This window comes from Diabrotica undecimpunctata, chromosome 8 (assembly GCF_040954645.1).
Source record: "Diabrotica undecimpunctata isolate CICGRU chromosome 8, icDiaUnde3, whole genome shotgun sequence".
Classification (NCBI taxonomy): Eukaryota; Metazoa; Arthropoda; class Insecta; order Coleoptera; family Chrysomelidae; genus Diabrotica; species Diabrotica undecimpunctata.
The window spans coordinates 30,050,857-30,070,860 of record NC_092810.1 but is presented as its reverse complement, the minus strand read 5'-3'; the positions used below and the strand labels follow the sequence as shown (position 1 = coordinate 30,070,860).

Here is a 20,004-nt window from a genome sequence, read left to right as displayed (position 1 = left end):
TCGACTAAGTCGAAAAGCAGATATAAGTTCCTCAAGAATGGCCGCCGTTTGGTTTGAAAATAAACCGACGTTAAAGCTGAGAACGTTAGGTTCTGGGTTTAAAGGTGAAGCTGTGGAAATAAAACAGAAGCTCTGAGAACTGAATCAATCAGAGGATCTTAACTTGCCAAGAAGGCTGGACCAGCGGACATATCCTGACCCGGTCTGATGTCCTGGCCGTCGTGCATCTTTTTTATGCTAAAAAAAGTAGGTCAATCTGTAACGGTCGTTTTTGCCTTTTTACGATTGAACCTGCACGACGACCAATGTTCAATTTTCAGTATATTATCATTGGCTGCAGCTCAGATGCCGTTCAACCAACGATAATACAGAAAATGAGCAACAGACTCCTGAATTATGATTGGCTGCAATTACTGTTGCCATTTGACCAATCACAATTCAGCAGGCTGGGCGACACAAATCAAAACGCATCGACTACATAAAAAATAATTACCAGAGTATGCTACTAGAGACATCTAGTGAGGAAAGATGAAGTTAAATGTGTCGATAGCAATTAAAGTAAATTGTATACTCATACTCACGCTTAATCAAGCCATTAAGAGCGATGCTGGGAATATTTATATTCCACTATGCATCAACGATTTACCCATATAAATTACCATTTTTCTTGTACTCATTTCGTCGAGTAAGGACGATAAATATACGAAAATGGTTGCGTTTCGATTTAATTTGAGACTCTTACCACTCCCTAACACGTGTTTCTGGGGCTTCTGTAGACAAATAAAAGAAAAAGCTATAGAGTTCGGCATGCCAGCGTTTATTTGCTTCATTGATCTGACGAAGGCGTTTGAGAGTGTTCGCCTGGGAGACATTCTAAATATATTAATAGAAAGTAAAACACCGACCAACTTAACAAAGATAGTCCATAACCTAAATAACAACAATGTAACCAAAGTTAGAGCAGAAGACCAATTCAAAGAAAATATTCCAACACCGGGAGGAATTAGACAAGGCGACAGATTAAGCTCCTTCTTATTTAACCTACTCATGGGCAAAATTATAAACAAAGTAACATCTCTCTGCTCTTTCGGCTCTTTCGGACCATTTCTACCAACAAAACTAAATGTATGACAATAGCAAAAGATCCGCTCAGATGTAAGTTAGTGGTTAAGAACAACCCCATAGAACAGGTGATCCAATTCAGATATCAGGGTATAGATTTATCAAGCACACACGACCCAGTAAAGGACCTAAGGAGTCAGAGCAACAAAGCATCCTCATTGTCGGGATGTCTGTGGGAGATAGTCTGGTCAAATCCGTATATGCGCACAGATAGTAAAATTAGAATCTACAAGACTTGCATACGACCGATCATGACATATGGCATAGAAGTGCGCGAAGATACCAACAAAACGAAACATATGCTAAGGGTTGCCGAAATAAAAACCCTAAGAACAATGGGCAAAACAAGAAGAGACAGGGTGAGAAATACAAACATCAGAGAGCAGTGCAAAATGTAAGATATTGTAAGATGGGGAAGTCAGCGTAAGAGGATGTGGTACAATCATGTAAGACGATTGAATGAGAATAGTCTTACAATAAATACTTTCAGCCGTCGACCAAGTTCTCGTCTATTCGATGGGATCCCGTTCTAATGGAGAATGTCATCGATCCTTCTAGATAACGGCATTTTATATATAAATGGGACATTTTATTTAAGGAGAACAGTTAATTTCTGAAGATCGCGTGCCGCGTTTTAAAATGTAACGCCCGTATTGTATAATTGTTCGTGTAAGATAAATTAGTAATAAAGACTTTAATAAATTTGTAAGTGTTATAAATAGAACCTTTAATAAATAAATGAAAACAATAAATTAGAAGAATAATAAAAACATAACAATAGACTCCCAAAAATGGCCCTAGAAAACAACCCGCCTGATTCAAGACCTCCTGGAAGACCACCTAAAAGATGGAGGGATAGTTGGCAATCTACCTCCCAGGAAATTAACCAGAGGCAGCTTCAGAATTAAACAGATCGAAAGATCTCCAAGAAGTAGAAGAAGAAGAAGAAGAAGAAGAAGAAAATAGTACACCCTGTGTTGTAAGGCATCTCCAATGGATGGAAAATTACAAAAGACAAACAATTTGGTTGGAATGGCTGAGCTGTTAAAAAATAAAAGTAAACCAAACGTATTATTAACATTTAATCCATACGAAAACAAGTTTCTTAAAATTCTTTATAAAAAATACGTTGAGTTTTATTGAACTGACAATACAACCTATTCTACTACAAAAAATATTTATCACAAATTATACAAATCTCGAGTCTTATAAATTAAATAACATGAAAAACAACATTGCTACACCAGTATTATGACTATTACAAACAACACAATAGTACGCTTATACCTAAGTTTATAAAACAGTAACAAACAATGCACAATGAAATTAATCCTAAAACTTACGATTTACAGTATAAAACAAATAAAAAACATAGTACGTTTTCGTAAAACCCGGTTATTTAACGTTTATTTATTTTATTCTTACATCAGTCGTTAGAAAACTAACAGGACCGAATATATTGGATATAAATGTTTTGATGACATAGTGGTAATTAGCCGGAATGGGTCACACCTACAATAAATACTATTAAAATAAAATTATCAGTGGTCCTTATACCAGTAAATCTATTATATTATATTCATCATTCAATCTTCGCTTATCCACTGCTGGACATAGATCTCCCTCATAATTTTCCATCTATTTCGATCTTGTGCCTCTTGCATCCAATTCCTATGACAACGTTTTAGATCGTCAGTCCAACGTGTTGGTGGACGACCTCTACTTCGGTAGGCATCATCTCTTGGTCTCCATTCCAGTATCCGCTTTGCCCATCTATTATCTGTCATTCGAGACACGTGACCTGCCCAGTTCCATTTCAGTGTTGCTACTCTCTCTACTGAGTAAACACACTGATTAAACGTTTTTCTTTTAAGGCATATTGGTATATCAGACGATTTGAAAATATGGTTCAGCTTGGCTGCCCAAGTCAGTCTTATACGACGGAGAAGCTCAACGGTTTGGTTATCTTTTCCTATGCGAATCTCATGACCTAGGTATTTATAGGCCATTATCTGGTCTATGGATCTTGTTCCTACGCATATATCTTCGCTGACTACAAGATTTGTCATCATCTGGGTTTTAGATATATTTATTTAAATCCCCCTTCTAGCGAGAAAAGGTAGAGCTGATTTAAAAGTTCTTTGGCCTCATCTATCCTATCAGCTATTAGTACAATATCATCTGCAAACCTTAGATGGCTAAGCTTTTCTCCGTTTATGTTTATGCCGTGTCGGTCAGTTTTGCCCTTTTACATATATATTCCAAAAGCGTAGTGAACAGTTTCGGCGATATGGTGTCCCCCTGGCGTACTCCACGTTGTATCGGGAATTTCTGGGTTTGACGATCACCCACTCTAACACTGACTGTTGCGTTTTGGTATATATGTGTTTAATTATATTTATATACCGATAGTCAATTCGGCATTCTGTCCAGGCTTCCAACATTTTTTGTTGATTTCCGGTGTCGAATGCCTTTTCATAGTCGACAAATATTAAAGCTAGTGGTTTATTATATTCAGTGTATTTTTTTATAAGATTTTTTATTACCAGTAGGTGATCGTTTGTTCCATAGCCTTTTCTAAAACCCGCCTGTTCTATGGGCTCATAAAATTCCAATTTATTTTCTAGTCGTTTCGTAATTATTTTTGTAAATAGTTTATAAATATGTGAAAGTAGACTTATGGGCCTGTAATTCCTGAGGTCGGTAGCATCCCCTTTTTTATGAAGTATGATAATTTCTGCGTTGGTGTTATTGCTTCCTGCAAACATCTAGTGAATAGTTTGGCAAGGACCGGCCATAATCTTTTTCCAGCCACTTTCAAGGCATCTGCCACTATTTCATCGCCTCCGGGGGACTTATTGTTTTTTATTTCTTGCACTGACCTTCGAACTTCATTGGGTGTTACGTCCGGTAAAATTTCAGATCCCTGATTGATTATCTTTGGTAATGATCCACTCCGGTTACATTGCTGTTTTTTGTATAATTGTTTATAAAAACTCTCTATCGTGTTCATAATTTGAACTGTATCCTCAATGATTTGCCCCTGTTCATTTCTTAATTTGTGGACGTTTTTTCTTCCAATGGACATGCTCTGTCTGAGTACTTTCAAGCTTTTGTTTTCTTCTATTACTCTAGTTATTTCCATCTTATTGTATCGTCTCAGATCTTTTCTAACTTCCTTTTTAATTTTCTTATTCAAAATTCTTAGTTCATTTTGGTTATGATCCTGATTTTCCCTAAGTTTTCTTCTTTCCTCTAGAAGATGTTATATGATGTTATATTATATTATTCTCATTTAATCTACGATAATTCCTAGCGCGGCCTAGGAAAGAAACCTGAACTACCAACTGACATTTTAACCTATCCAGTCAATTATATTTTGTTATTGAAACGATACGTTAATTAATATTACTAATAATATTATTTACAGATTAATATTACTATTAATTTTTTCAAAAAATTGCCAAAAATATTGGTTGCTGTAATTTTAAGGTAAGGTTGAACAAGCAAAATAATTTAAAGCTTTATGTTAGTTTAGATTTAAACTCCTAGTGCCACCTAGGAAAAATATCTGAACTACCAACTGACATTTCAACCTATTTAGTCTTAATCAATCATATTTTGTTCTTAAAACGATACGGTTGATTTATGGCTAATTCATTCTACAAATTGATGATTCAAATCCTTACTCCGAAATTTTACTACTTCATCAGTAATAAATTTTTTAGCAAAATTGACAAAAATATTGATTACTGAAATTTTGAGGTAAGATTTACTTAGCAAAATAATTTAAAGCTTTATGTGTAGATTCACTCGAATAAACAAGACGTTTATTATTTTAAAAATTCAATTTAACGAGGCATTAAAAATCAAACATGGCAAAATGGGGGGAAATAGACCAAGATGTTATAGCATTTTCCTTTTTAGACCCATATCTTTTTGCGTTTTAAAATAGTAGTCTAAACAACTTCGAGAGTTGTTATTTTTTAGCAGAAAGTTATTTTTAAAGGGGAACTATTTACTCTCTATTTTCAATCGATTTTTCTATGTTTCGATTACAGAGAATTTAAAAATATTAGCTGAGTTTTTGAATAAGGATTAACAAATGTTTTGTTTTATACTAGACATTAGAAAAACAGGACACTTTGCAATTCTGAGAGCGTGTATAGTTGCGGCAAGGAATGGACTACCTAAGTCTGACGTCAAAATGGGCGGGGCTTTTAAAAACCGTTCCAAACATTTCTATTTCTTGTGTATTTGTCCCATAAGACGTTGGAAATATTAGTTTTTTTAATTGTTTGAAGAATACATAAGGACTTTTGGTTATGAACATACATTCTGTGCATATGGTATTATTTGTTGTTCGTGAATTTGTGAGATAAGAATATCAAAGTATTAAGATATTTACTAAGATGAGAAAGCCTTAAAACCCGGTCGTTTAATCCTGTTATAAGGGTCATTTTCATCTTGTTTGGATACATTTTGGTTTCATCGAGATTATCTACAAGAAGATCTTCAATTGTTACAAAATATTTTAATTGAGAACTCTTATCCTCCAAATTTCGTATTTACGTATTTTAAGAATTTCATGGGTGGATCGTGTGACTAATGTTGAGGTCCTACGTAGAATAGGCAAGGAATGTGAGATTATTAACACCATCAAAAAGCGCAAACTAGAATATCTTGGCCATATTATTAGGAATGAACAGAGATACGGCTTGTTGCAACTCATTCTTCAGGGCAAGGTATTTGGAAAGAGAGGACCAGGGAGAAGAAGAATAGCTTGGCTTCAAAACCTGAGAAAGTGGTTTAATACATCGACAACCGGACTATTCAGAATAGCAGCAAGCAAAGTTAGGATAGCCATGTTGATCGCCAACATCCGGAACGGATAGGCACCGTAAGAAGAAGATCCTCCAGATATGCTACATAAGATGCTTTTTTCTAATAGAAAACTACTTCATCTTTATATTCCAAAACTAAGTATCCTATAGGCAAATTAGAAAAAACAAATGTAGTATACAGCATTGGTTCTACTCAGTGTGAAGCTGTGTATGTTGGTGAGACCGGAAGAAATCTGTCAAATCGTATTATTTTCCACAAAAGTGATTGTAGAATTAAAAAACCATCTTGTGCTTTAGTAGAGCATGTAATCGACAAAGACCATATTATGGATTTTGATAACATTAAAATTTTGTGTAATGAAAGTAATAAATTCAAAAGGACTTTTTTAGAAATGGTTTTCATTAGCAAAAGTGACAATAATTTAACAAAAGATCAGAAATTCAAAATCGAAGCAAAATTTATAATTATATTATTTCTCTATAGTTTATTTATAAAACTAGTAAAATATCATCATCATCATCATCATAAGTGGCTCGACAATTTGTTGTGGATCTTGGCCTGCTCACAAAGATGTCGCCACTCCTGTCGATTCCTGGTAACTTCCCTTCATCTTCTAACCCTTAGAATCTGTAGGTTTTCTTCCACATCATCAATCCATCTCATTCGTGGTCGTCCACTGCTCCTTGTGCCCTCTGGTTTTGAAAATGGTAATCTCTTCGTGTATTCGTGATCTGACATCCTAGCAATGTGTCCAGCCCATCTAAGTCTCTGCACTTTAACAAAATTCACAATGTCTGTATCGGTGTATAACTGATATAGTTCAAAGTTGTATCTTCGACGCCATAGCCCATTTTCATTTACGGCCCCAAAAATCTTTCTAAGAATTTTTCTCTCAAAAATACCAAGAAGTCTTTTATCATTTTGAGATAAGATCCACGTTTTAGCCCCATATATCAAAACCGGTCTTATTAAGGTACTGTATATATTTAGCTTTACTGCACGTTTTATATTTTTATTTTTTAAATATTTCTAGAGGCCGTGAACAGTTCTGTTTGCTATTGCTAAGCGTCTTTTTATTTCGTCGCTTGTCGTGTTTGTTGCGTTTACTAGCGATCCAAGATATGTAAATTCTTTGACTTGCTCAAAGGTATGGTTGTTAATTTGAATTCTGTGAGTTTCGTTCTGTGAATTTCGAGAGTTTTTAGAAACCAACATATATTTGGTTTTTTCCTCGTTTACCACAAGTCTTAATTCACTTGCCGCGTCCGCAAGCCTTGTAAAACACTGCACCATGTCTCTCATACTTCTACCTACTATAACTATATCGTCAGCGAATGCAAGAATTTGCGTCGATCTATTAAAAATAGTTCCATTCGTTCTAATATTTAATTGTCTGATTGCCTTTTCCAAGGCAATATTAAAGAGCAGACATGCCAACGCGTCCCCCTGTCTTAGACCAATATTAATGTCAAAGAACGTAGAGTTTTCTCCTTCAATTCTAACGCATGAGCTTACGTTTTGCATTGTTAGTTGGGTCAACTTAACTAACTTAGGTGGGATCCCAAAGTCTATCATTGCAAGTAAAAAAAATAGTATATATAGTAAAATATCACATTTTAATTTAATTTTCCATATACTTGTTACATTTTTTCAGGCACCTATCAATCATGAATAAATCTTCTTTTTTATTACTAAATAAAAAAGAATTTTTAGTTTTTGGCAATATAATTGACAAAAATGAAAATTGTAAGTTGGCATTCATGACATTGAGGCTTTTTTGTAATTGGTCGCTATTCTAACTTATTTATAAATTCAATTGTTTTTGTGTTAAAAAAATTTTTTTCAAAATTATATTACACAATTTAAGAGAAACATTTATTAGATAAGCTAATTTTTAAAATAGTATTTTGAAATATGTTTAGCAGCATAAATTTATTAACCAAACTAATTTTATTTCATGAGTTAATATTTTGTATTTATTAGCAGCTCTTGAAAATGATTGTAAACACAATTGAAAGCTCGAGATAAAAAATAGTTACCTAATAGCCCCTTTTATTGACTCCAACCCATCCAAAACATATTTATATATTTTTTCCAAACGAGTCACAAGTACTTCTTTTTTCTTATATATATATATATATATATATATATATATATATATATATATATATATATATATATATATATATATATGTGTATGTGTACCCGGGAGATAAAGGACGCTATGTCCATTTTTACCAAAATTTAGATTATTGCACTTTTAAATGTAACTTTTCTGGCTTTACACATAGATAAACCATACTATGTCCAGAGACAATTTTACGGCAAGTTACCGACTTTTTAATAAACACCAAGTCCACTTCCAGTCAGAGGTAAACAACACCATGTGGACTTGGTGTTGTTTACCTCTACTATATGTGTACACCGTCATTTACCATCCGGACATAGTGTTATGTACCCTTGTACACTTCCCGTCATATAAAAATGGTACACTTATTTTTATCAGTGTAAACCAGTATTCAGACCAGAGGATATGTAAGAAAGCTTCTCTTACATATCTCTGGTTCAGACTGGACACAATGGTTCGTGAAACAAATCATTGCTGCCATCACAGATAACGGAATTGCACTAAATCTAAATAAAAAAAAATAACCTACAGGTAAGCTATTATTTAATAATAACACTGATTTCTTATTTTTCTAACCTCAAATATTTAGTATTGTATATTCTTTTGTATAGGGCTCAGAATTTCAAACTGTACGTACATTTTTTGTATCTACCATTAAAATAGAAGTATCAGTTAGAATGTTTTTGTTACTAGTAAAGAATTTTGTCTGTTTTTTTAAATGACCATAATATGGTATGATTGTTGTCAGTTATTTAAGTAACATGCGTTGCCATTTATGTTATTGTGTTGTAAGCAGAGACAGGAATTTACCAAGTAATTATAAATATATACTCGTATAAACAAAATACTACAATAGATTGGGTAAAATTTATTTACCATTAGGCGTAACCGGTATCACAATAGTTATTGTTGTTGTTGATACCAACAGATTAGGGTAAACAGACGTTGCCAGATCTATATTTTTTTAATGGTAGTAACGGAAATTGCTCAGTAAATTCCGGTCTTTGTTATAAGTATTATTTTTGTGTTGGCCAATTATAGGCCTATAAATTTAGCCTATAATTATTATTACAAGGCTGCATTTGTTTCAGCACCACCTGGTCACTACAGTAACTTCCAAGGTAATGGTAAAGAAGTGGACGAAAATGATAATTTGTTTGGAGATGAAAATATGGATATTGATAAAATCTATGAGCCTCTAAGTGGTGAAAGCTGAGAATCGGACGACAATGATATGAGACGTATAATTAAACCAGCGAAAACAAAGTTAAAAGAGTACTATTACTACTCCTGCGATTAGTGGGGCAATAACAAAAAATCTTCTTCAAGACGATTTATCCCTAAGCAGTGATGCAGGCAATTTTAATGAACATAATGAAGTTATTTTAGAAGAAGAGAAAAGTGTTAAAAGAAAGGTACAAAATATAACTAAGTGCAAACAAAAAGATAAAAAACGTGTAGTAAATGAACAAAATTGGGCCTGTAATGTTCGCAAACGAAAAATAGCTGGTGGTAAAGAGTATCTCAGTAAAAGAGGCAAAAACATGCCTGGAAAAATGTTAAAGCCTCCTTGCATGTGTCGCATGAAATGCTCTGAAAGATTGCCAAAATATGAAAGACAAAAAATTTTCAACTCATACTGGGCTGAGACAAACGTTTCAGATGTTAAAAAGCAATTTATCTTCTCATGTATCGACATCCAACCTACTCTTCGATCAAGAAAAAAGACCTAAATTCTACCAAATCTAAAAATAATACACTACACTTCCATTTTACAGTGAACAATTAGCTATTGAAGGTGTGCAAGGTTATGTTTTTAAACACACTTTGTATATCTAATTTAGTAGTAGTAAATATGTTGAAAAAAATTGAGCCAGGAGGTTTAATAAAAGCTGATCAAAGAGGTAAACACACACCAATCAATAAAACTCCTAGCGAAACCATAAAAAGTATACATCAACATATTAAATCATTCCCAAAGTACGAGAGTCATTATTCCTAAGAAAGGACTAAGAGAGATTATCTGGGCACAGAACTTACAATAGAAAAGATGTATCAACTGTACATTGATGAATGCCATGAAAGACATGTAGATCCAAAGCTCAGAGCAAAAAAGTGGTTGTACGCAGATATTTTTAATAAAGACTTCAAGTTGTCGTTTAAACCACCCGAAAGAGACATTTGCGATACATACAGTACATTCACCGCTCAATTGAAAAATAATCTTACTGCATATGAACTAACCAGTGTACAGGCTGATCATGATGCTCACCTAATTGAATCTAAAACTCTGTATAACTTAAAACAATTGGACTTTATAATGGCTAAAGAGTCACCAAAATACAAAGTACTATCTGGTAATTTGCAAAAATGTTTGCCTTCACCACTAACAAACAATTGAATTAGTTTCTACAAAAGGAAGCTTTGGACATTAAATTTTACATTATGTGATGCCAGTGATTCTTCTGTACAATGTATGATGTAAGACGAATTGAAAGGTGCCCGAGGTGCAAATGAAATTGCCTCGTCATCACTCTTTGGACCGATAACTGCTATAGATAAAATAAAAATATAAGTATTATAATGTGCTATTTTGGATACTGCGTACGTACCCTCAAATAAAGACGATCACTCAAAAGTTTTTACTGAAAGGTCACAACATATGGAAGCAGACAGTGTTCATGCTTTAATCGAAAGAAAAAGAAAGGAACTCTAGAATTTGGCCATTTTAACACCATGGGACTGGCAACAACTAGTTAATCAAACATCAGGTAAATACACAGTGCATAATATGGAACTTGCAGATTTCAAAAACTTCAAAACGCTGTTCGATAAGAAATTGTCACCTAATCCTCCTTTTGTAAGTAGAAAAAAGAATGTTAATAAAGACCCTGTTCTACTGTCAACATGTGTTTTCCTACAAGTCCAACAAGAACACATTGGAAAGCTCTTTTATAAGACCGATTTCAATAATCAAAATATGTATGAAGTGGACTTCATGAGGTATCGAAGACAGGAAGTAACGTTTCCAGCCCAATTAGATCAAGTCTCAGTAATTCCATTACCAATCACAAAACAAAAGTACAATGACTTAATTGCACTACTGCCTTTTGTTCCGTCAGTTTATCATGCGTCAAATCATGTAATTCAAATGTGCATGAAATCGTATTATCAATATCGGGCTACGTGGCCTGCCCAGCGCCATTTCATTTTTGCAATTTCTTCCACAATATCCCTAATCTTCGTTCTACGTCTTATCTCGGTGTTTCTAATCTTGTCTCTTAGTGATATTCCAAGCATGATTCGTTCCATTGCTCTTTGCGTTGTTTCTTAATAATATATTAATCTTGGTTAAATATAAGAAACATATGAGTATTTACTGATTACAAATTTAAAAAATGTTAAAACTGCTCTCCTGAAAAAGTAAGAGAATGGACATAGTGTCCTTTACCTCCGAGGTATATATATATATATATATATATATATATATATATATATATATATATATATATATATATATATATGAAAATTACTGAGTTCTCGGGAAGAACCTCGTTGAGAATATTTAAAGCTCGACGTTTCGGCATCCATTTTGGAGCCATTTTCAAGAATTCAAGAAGACCCCCAGTTCGGGGTCTCAATCTGCCTACTTCCCTCACTATATATATATATATATATATATATATATATATATATATATATATATATATATATATATATATATATATTGTAAATGTTCCCATATAAATTTTTGGTACAAGATTTTGAAAAATCTGTATATTAGCCTGCAGACATTTACACTTAATCTAATATTTACTTTATTAACATTTGTTGAATTTCACTTTCACTTTTTCCTTTCGTTTCGGGAAGAACAAAGTAAACAAAAATTATACCACAAAACACAAAACAAGTGGTCAAAGAGAAACAAAAAGCTATGCCATACAATTTCATAAATACCCTAAAAGTGAAGATATCGACAAAAGACAAAACAAAACAAGAACAGCAACCAAGAGCTGATCCGGAAGCTTTGGTACTATGAGGGAAGATCTCTCCCATAACCGTAAAAGGTAGGGGAGATACCCCTAAGCTTATAGCAAAGTTGAAGGCAAATATGCTAGCGACTGGTAACCAAGATACCGCATCCAGATTATATTGTTGAACATCTTTAAGGTAAAAGTAAACGGCAAGTGAAATCTGTGTAATTAAAATACCTACGGCCGATGTCAAAATTAGAATTTTTCTTCCTAATTTCTCTATTAATGATACCGAAATACAATTTCCGACAACTTGTATAACTCCCACTGCATTTGTTAAAAAGTAGAGTGGTAGAGTAGAACCAGACGCTTTAAAAATAATATCAAGATAACTTATAACTGAATTAATTCCAGAAAATTGGCAAATAAACATTAATCCTATGGTTATAATCAGAGCTTTTCTGGATCCAGCATCTTTAAATAACTCTAAAGCTCCTTTTTCGTTTTGATTTGAAGCTTCAAATGAAGTTAGTAACGCTTTAAACTCATCATTAACGTCCTTTGACATTCTCAATTTTTTTAGAGCTTCCTTGGCTTTATCTTCCTTTTGCACAGATACTAGGAATATTGGACTTTCTGGGATGAATGTACCAAATACAATAATAAAAAAAACTAATGGTAAGGCACACAAAAACGTTAGAAGCTTAAGAGAACAGAGAGGTCCTAACAAAAAACTAAACACGACCCCTAAGTTCATGAAGATGTCCATTAAGGTCGAGATCGCTCCTCTGTTGCACACTTCCGCGATTTCTGAAAGATACATTGGTATAATAGCGAATGCCATTCCTGTAACTAGACCATTGATGAATCTACATATATAAAAAATGGTTATTTTTCTTGCATAACATATTATGAAGAGACAAATGACGTTGGGAACCGCTATTATTAGTAGCGTCTTTTTTCTTCCGATTGTATCGGAGATCTTTCCAGATAAAAGTGGACCAATTGCGGCTCCTAGTGGCAGTAAAGAGGCTATCCATGATTGTTGTACTGCTGTTATTGGTTCTCCCAATGGATTGATATCTGAACTATTTGCGGTTAATTTTTCTATTGCCGATGAAGACCAACTGGATAAACTCGATACGCTGAATATAAATAAATTAGCTGAAAAAAAAAACATTTATAAATTACAATTACTATCAATATATATCGTAGGTACTGTTTATTAGATTAGCTTACAGTCTGGGTCATGTAAAAATATATTTTATGTTCGTTTTAAGTGTCAGTCAAGGAGGTGCCTACTACCAAAAGCTGTGTCGATTTCATGCAGTAATTTTTGAATTTTTGAAACCTACTCTGTTATAAAGGGCGATGTCAGGAACAACTCAGCAGTCCGTGCAACAGCAAATTTTTGGTTATAAGACTTTGAAGCGGAAAAATATGCACCTTTTTATTCAGATTGTTTAGAAGCTTAAGGTACCTTCTTGAATTTATAAAGCATAGCCATAAAATTAATTTTATTAAGTAAATTTAAAATATCGTTCAAACTACTTGATCCTTTCGCATGCCCATGACGGACACAGTGGCTCATGTATAGATATACAGTGAGATGACAGATGCGTTTCAAATAAGAGAAGGATTAAAACAGATCTTAACAGGGATAAATTATTACAGGTCTATACTAAAGTTATTCTCCAACACTAAGCCTCCTTTACCTAAACAGGAAAAAACCAATGTAGTCTATAGAATCCCTTGTCAGGATTGTAAATTGAGGAGCTTGCGTTCAAAAGGGGCTATATCCATTTTTTTCCAAATTATGCTTTTTTGTGATTTTCGGCTAAGTTTTACAAGACCTATCAACTGACACGTTTATTAGCGTTCAAAACGAGCTATTTATATTTTAAAATCGCATATAAAGCCGGCATTTGGCATCAAAAGTGCCTATATCCTACTTTTGCGATCAAAAGTGGCTATATCCAATAATTCGTTATATTCAGAACGGCAAAATAGTGGTGCATCTGACAATACTGTAACGATACACTTGGCGAACTCGCGACCGCCTCGCGTTGACCGTTAACTAAAGAGTGGTAGGGGTAAAGGCGTTCGTTGAGTGACGATCAGTTATTCGCCAACTCTTGTGGGAGTAGTGCTGGTTTGCTTCCGGAAATATTGACGATTGACGACGATCCACGTGCAATATGGATGAAGAAATGATCACCGTAGAGCAGGGAAATAAAGGTTCTATTATAGACGCCGCATAAAAAATGGGACAAAACGCCAGGCTAAACAGTCATCATGGTATGTAATAATTTGCTTTTATGTAAATAATAATTTTATTTTTACACATTCGTTTTTCGATTGCTTGCTTTTAAGGGGTTTGGGTGGATGGTCCCACTGGCTATGTTAGTGTCGTTTGATATAAATATAATCTTTTTTACGCTAGTTTCTTTGCATTTTACAGGTATGGTGATCCCGATCCAACACTGCTTTGATTCGAAAGGCGTTGCCAACATAATGGAAAATCATTTCAGTGTGCTACAGTTAGAAAACGGCACATCCAAACCCTAAGGCAGGAATTTTATGCAAATTCGATCAAAACTAACCAAGACGTTAGACTGTGCCATATGATATCCGTCGCTCCTATTGCTCGTCATAGATCGGCATACGTGAATGCCATCCCCTTGAAAAATCTTAGTGTCTCGTATTTTATTAAGCGCGACAACAAAGCAACGCGGGTGTGTCAAAAGTTTTTGCTGCACTGAGTATCTCCAAAAAAAGAGTTAATACTGTTAAAACTTTTTAATATAAAGGAACTTGATAAAGTGTACAATAAGGTAAAGGGCATTGCTGAAACAAAAAGAATTTTTATCACAAAAGACATTCAAAACCAACAAAAGATTGAAGTAAATACACACCTATATTATCGGTTTGCATCTGGAAATTAATCGCGTCAGATGATGCTAAAAAAAGGAGAAGACGATGGGAACCTGGTTCTAAACATTATAGAGCCCAGAAACTCGTTACCAGATAAGAAGAAACCCAGTCTTACGAAGCTTCTGAAAGAGCTGTTTGGTGAAAATTGGATGTTGCAAGCAGATCTAAAATGGTATAAGGATTTACTTGTTTCCGCTAATGCAGACACGGAATCTACTGACAAAGAAGTAGATGAGAGCGAGGAATGTGACTGTTTGGATGAAGAACCTGCTCTTCACATATAAATATTTTTTGTTTTTCTTGGTTCCTTTTGACTTTTTTGTTCCAATTTTATAATAAAAATGTGTTTTCTGGCGTTTTAATTAGTTCTTTTTGAGAATTTTTAAAATTTTGTAATCAAAACTATCCATATCCAGATTAATAAACAATTTTTTTCAAAAAACGTTAACTCAAAAAATAAAAATCAAATTGCATCAAACTACTTTCCTAAAACACTACAAATAAACCTTATCATGTTATCCCCAAGTACTAAGGCCAGCAGATAAGAAGTTTTTTCGTTTCCTGGACATTTTTTCCAAACGGATATAGCCCCTTTTGAACGCAAGCTTCTCAATTGTCCTACATTGAACAAACTGGTCGTTACTTAAAAGGACGCCTTATTTCTCGTCGAAGTGATATCAATTGTTCAAAACACACGTGAGCCTTATCTACATACGTTTTATCAACAAACCATCGGGCACATTTTGACAGTACAGAGATGCCACTGAAAATAATAATTTTAAAATAACGTTTCTTGAAATGTGTCATATTCTCAAACAGCCATCAATTATATATAGGCGTAATGATATTGACCATCTCAGTGAAAGGCTATACCGGGATAAGATGGTCAAAAGTGCCCCCGCATCGATCAGAACCGCGACTTATGTTTCAATAAAGCATATAAAAGCATGACTTCATACCAATTTTTAGCTTCCCAGAGCCCATGGAACTTCTTAAATCTAAAAAAGAAGCTTTTTTCGACTTTATTTTTTTCTGGACGCAATTTTGCTTTAAAAAATCTGAAAAAATTTGTGATGATGTATCTTTCGAATATAAAATAGCCTGATTTTTTTCAAATGTTTATATTGAAAATTGAGCTCAGGAAAAATCATTGAAATTTTCAATAATTTTTTAGGTTATGTTAATAATTTTTGGCTAACTTTTAAATAGTAATTTTTTATGTATTTTTTTCGTTCTGTTAAATGGCCAAGGCTTAATTTTTAATTTCTGAGCGGAAAGCATCGAAAAATAAAAAAAACCGGTCTTTTACTGATTTATTTGCACATAACCTCAAAACTTAATTGGCAATTTAACATTTTTTCTTCCACATTATCAAAATCCATTGTTAAAGTCCCCATGTAACTCTTTTATAAAGATAAAATTCGAAAATACCACGTTTTTTATCCTTTTACTTTTTTTTACCTTACCTCAAAATCAGATACTTAGATGTATGCTTTTTCATCTATTTTCTTACGGGCTATGAATCATTATTGTTAAAATAATCATTTTTAACTAACAAATTCTCAAATTTGTAGATTTGTGAAAAAATTGTGATTTTCTAATATTTTCCCACTTTATTAGCTCATAACCTTAAAATCTAGTGGCTAAATGATCGAATTTCCGCTTATTTCTGATCGCACCCTTCAATTTTGGTATACCAGTTGTCTTTTTTTTCTTAAATAGTCAAAACTCGAAACAAACCTATAGCTTTATGACTGACCCTTCCTCAACAATTGTTTTTATCGCTTTTAATTGCATATCACTTTTTGTGCGCAAGCCTTAGCTGATAATGCATATTGCCTACATATAGTCTAGTGCCAAATGTTTACCAAAAGAAATGTTACTAGATAATGATAGAGCACGTTTGGCCTAAAATCAGTTGTGAGTTAATATCGAAAATTTCGAGTCGTATTGAAATTCTCGAAGTAGTCGGTAAAATCAAGTTTAGAGTTGAATATTATAATTGCCGTATATCCTATAGGCGCGCGTATCGTACTCTATGGGCTAACACAGTCAAAGCTATACGAAGGCGATGGCGACACAAAGGCGATACGAAGGCGACACTAAGATGAAAAGAAAACAGTGGCGACAACAGCAATGTCTGCAACGCGCATGATCCGTAACCATGACAACGGCAATGGGAGTATGCCCGTTGCAGACATTGTTTCTGCCGTCACTGCTTTCGCCTTGGTATTGGTGTCGCCTTCGTATCGCTTTGACTGTCTTAGTCTTATTATCAAATAATCCTCTTCTTCTAAAATCCGTTGCAATATTATCGAGGATTTTGAAGCCCAAAGAGCCCATAGAGTACGATACGCGCGCCTATAGGATATATGGCAATTATAATATTCAACTCTAAACTTCGATATGACCAACTACTTCAAGAATTTCAATACGACTTGAGATTTTCGATATTAACTCACAACGGATTTTAGGACAAAGGGATGATATTTCCCATAAGCGTGCTCTATCATTTTTTTTTTCGAGTTTTGACTATTTAAGAAAAAAAAAGACAAGTGGTATAATAAAATTGAAGGGTACGATCAAAATAAGCGTAAATTCGATCATTTAGCTACTAGATTTTACGGTTATGAGCGAATAAAGTGAGAAAATATTAGAAAATCACCATTTTTTCGCAATTTGAGAACTTGTAAGTTAAAAATAATTATTTTTACAATGATGATTCATAGCAAGAAAATAGATGGAAAAGCATACATATAACTATCTGATTTTGAGGTAAGGTAAAAAAAAGTGAAAAGGATAAAAAGCGTGGTATTTTCGAATTTTATCTTTATAAAAGAGTTAAATGGGGACTTTTACAATGAATTTTGATGATGTAGAAGAAAAAATGTTGAAAAATCTTGAATTACCAACTGAGTTTTGAGGTTATGTGCAAATAAATGAATAAAAAAACGGTTTTTTTGATTTTTCGATGCTTTCCGCTCAGAAATTGAAAATTCTGCCTTGGCCATTTAGTAGAATAAGAAAAAATACATAAAAAAAATACTATTTAAAAGTTAGTCAAAAATTATTAACATAACCTAAAAAATTATTGAAAATTTCAAAATTTTTTCCTGGGCTTAATTTTCAATATAAAAATTTGAAAAAAATCAGGCTATTTTATATTTGCAAGATACATCTTCATGAATTTTTTTAGATTTTTTAAAGCAAAATTGCGTCCAGAAAAAAATAAAGTCGAAAAAATCTTCTTTTTTAGATTTAAGAGGTTCTATGGGCCATGTGAAGCTAAAAATTTGTATGAAGTCATGTTTTTATATGCTTTATTGAAAGCACAAGTCGCGGTGCTGATCGGTGCGGGGGCACTTTTAACCATTTTATCCTGCTATAGCCTTTATCATTAATTCATCTTGTACAACAAGTGGATGTCGGATTTTCACCAACATCTCCTGTTTTCCCTCTTTTTTCTGGGAAAATACTTTGTGAGCTGGTTGTCCCTTTTTCCGTTCCACTTCCACTTTTTCATAATTAGGATAATAACACTTTAGATCTGCCTGTCTTTAACGGCCAGGTTGGTTTTCTCTATCTCAACTGTCAATTGTCTTGAGACAGTCACCTAATAGTACCTAGCATTAATTGAAATCGTACTTTCATTTATTTTTATTAGAATGTTCTTAACACTGAAAATAGTCTCTTTTCCTCAAACCAGACGGACGGCAGTTGGTCCCCATACGTACGAGGTCTATGAATGTCCATTATTACTTAGACAAAATTATTGTCGAACATGTAATGCCTTCGGTTTTTGGACCTAATTTTTTATTCAGGCAAGACAATGCTCGTCCTCATGTGGCTCGACAGGTTATTGGCTACTTAAATGATGTTGATATTCCATTATTAGAATGGCCACCTAACAGTCCGGACATGAATCATATAGAACATCTATGGGACTATCTCAAAAAAAAGATTCGAAGTCGTAGACCCCCTGTTGCCAATCACAATCAACTCATTGAGGCCGTTATTCAAGAATGGAAGAATATTCCAAGCTTTTGTTGAACATTTGATATCAAGCATGCCTCGACGCATAAATGCAGTCATAAGAAGTAGAGGAGGGCCTACACGGTATTAGTATTGACCCAGATGCATTTTATTGTGTTACTTTACTAATTTATTTCTTTTTGCAATTTGGAGTTATGCTAGCTTATTTACGCATTTCCGTTGGACTTATTTATAGGTGTTTATTATTATTTTAATGTAACTTAATTTTATTTTGTGTTCATATTGTAAATATTTAGATTAATTAAAGTGGTGCGTTAATTTTGTCCAGGAGATATTAAAAACTGGTACTACAACATAAAAGGTAGTTACTTTGATTTCTACGTCCAAAACTAGTAAAAACATTTGACCTATTTTGCTAAGATCTTAGTTTAGATCGGTTACTCGAGAATCTTAGTTTTGGAAGCAGTCTTTTGTCTAGAATCTTACGCATAATCTAAAACTGCAATAATATATAGGGTGTGATATTTAAAATAACAAAGTTGTAGTTTATTTTGGGTATAAATAGAAGTGGCATGTCTGTCAAAATATTTACTTTAAGTTCTTCATAAGTAAAATTTCCATAAACCAATTTTAATAAATACCGTGTTGAATATGCAGTTTATGATATATAGATAATGCAAGCTCGTCGTGAGAGGAATTTAATTTGGTACTAATAAAAAATAAATATATATTACCTATGACTGCGGAAAGATACAGAAAAGTTCTATTTTTTTGTGAACCAACATCTTTCTTCAATAGAAGTTTACCATCTACATTTGCACCAACACTTTTATAAACCACTTCAGATCGTTGCTCCATTTTATTTGCAACTATTATTTTTTGTTCTTCATAGCTGACCTAAACTACTATTTATACAATAATCTTAGACGTCTCTTGTATTTTATGGGCTTCTATGCCAACATTATAATGGGCTTTCATTAAATATAGTTTTTGAAATATAGTTTCACA

The 20,004-nt window shown here is 33.5% G+C and overlaps 1 protein-coding gene across 1 annotated transcript; it reads right to left on the bottom strand.

The window, feature by feature from the left end:
• Positions 1–11,745: 11,745 nt before the first annotated feature.
• On the bottom strand, positions 11,746–19,950 carry LOC140448345 (facilitated trehalose transporter Tret1-like). Its single transcript, XM_072541432.1, has 2 exons — positions 19,731–19,950; positions 11,746–13,233 (listed from the first exon to the last, which is right to left on the bottom strand). Exons 1-2 carry the CDS (start codon positions 19,852–19,854, stop codon positions 11,909–11,911), a joined length of 1,449 nt encoding a protein of 482 aa, XP_072397533.1. The 5' UTR covers positions 19,855–19,950; the 3' UTR covers positions 11,746–11,908.
• Positions 19,951–20,004: the final 54 nt, after the last annotated feature.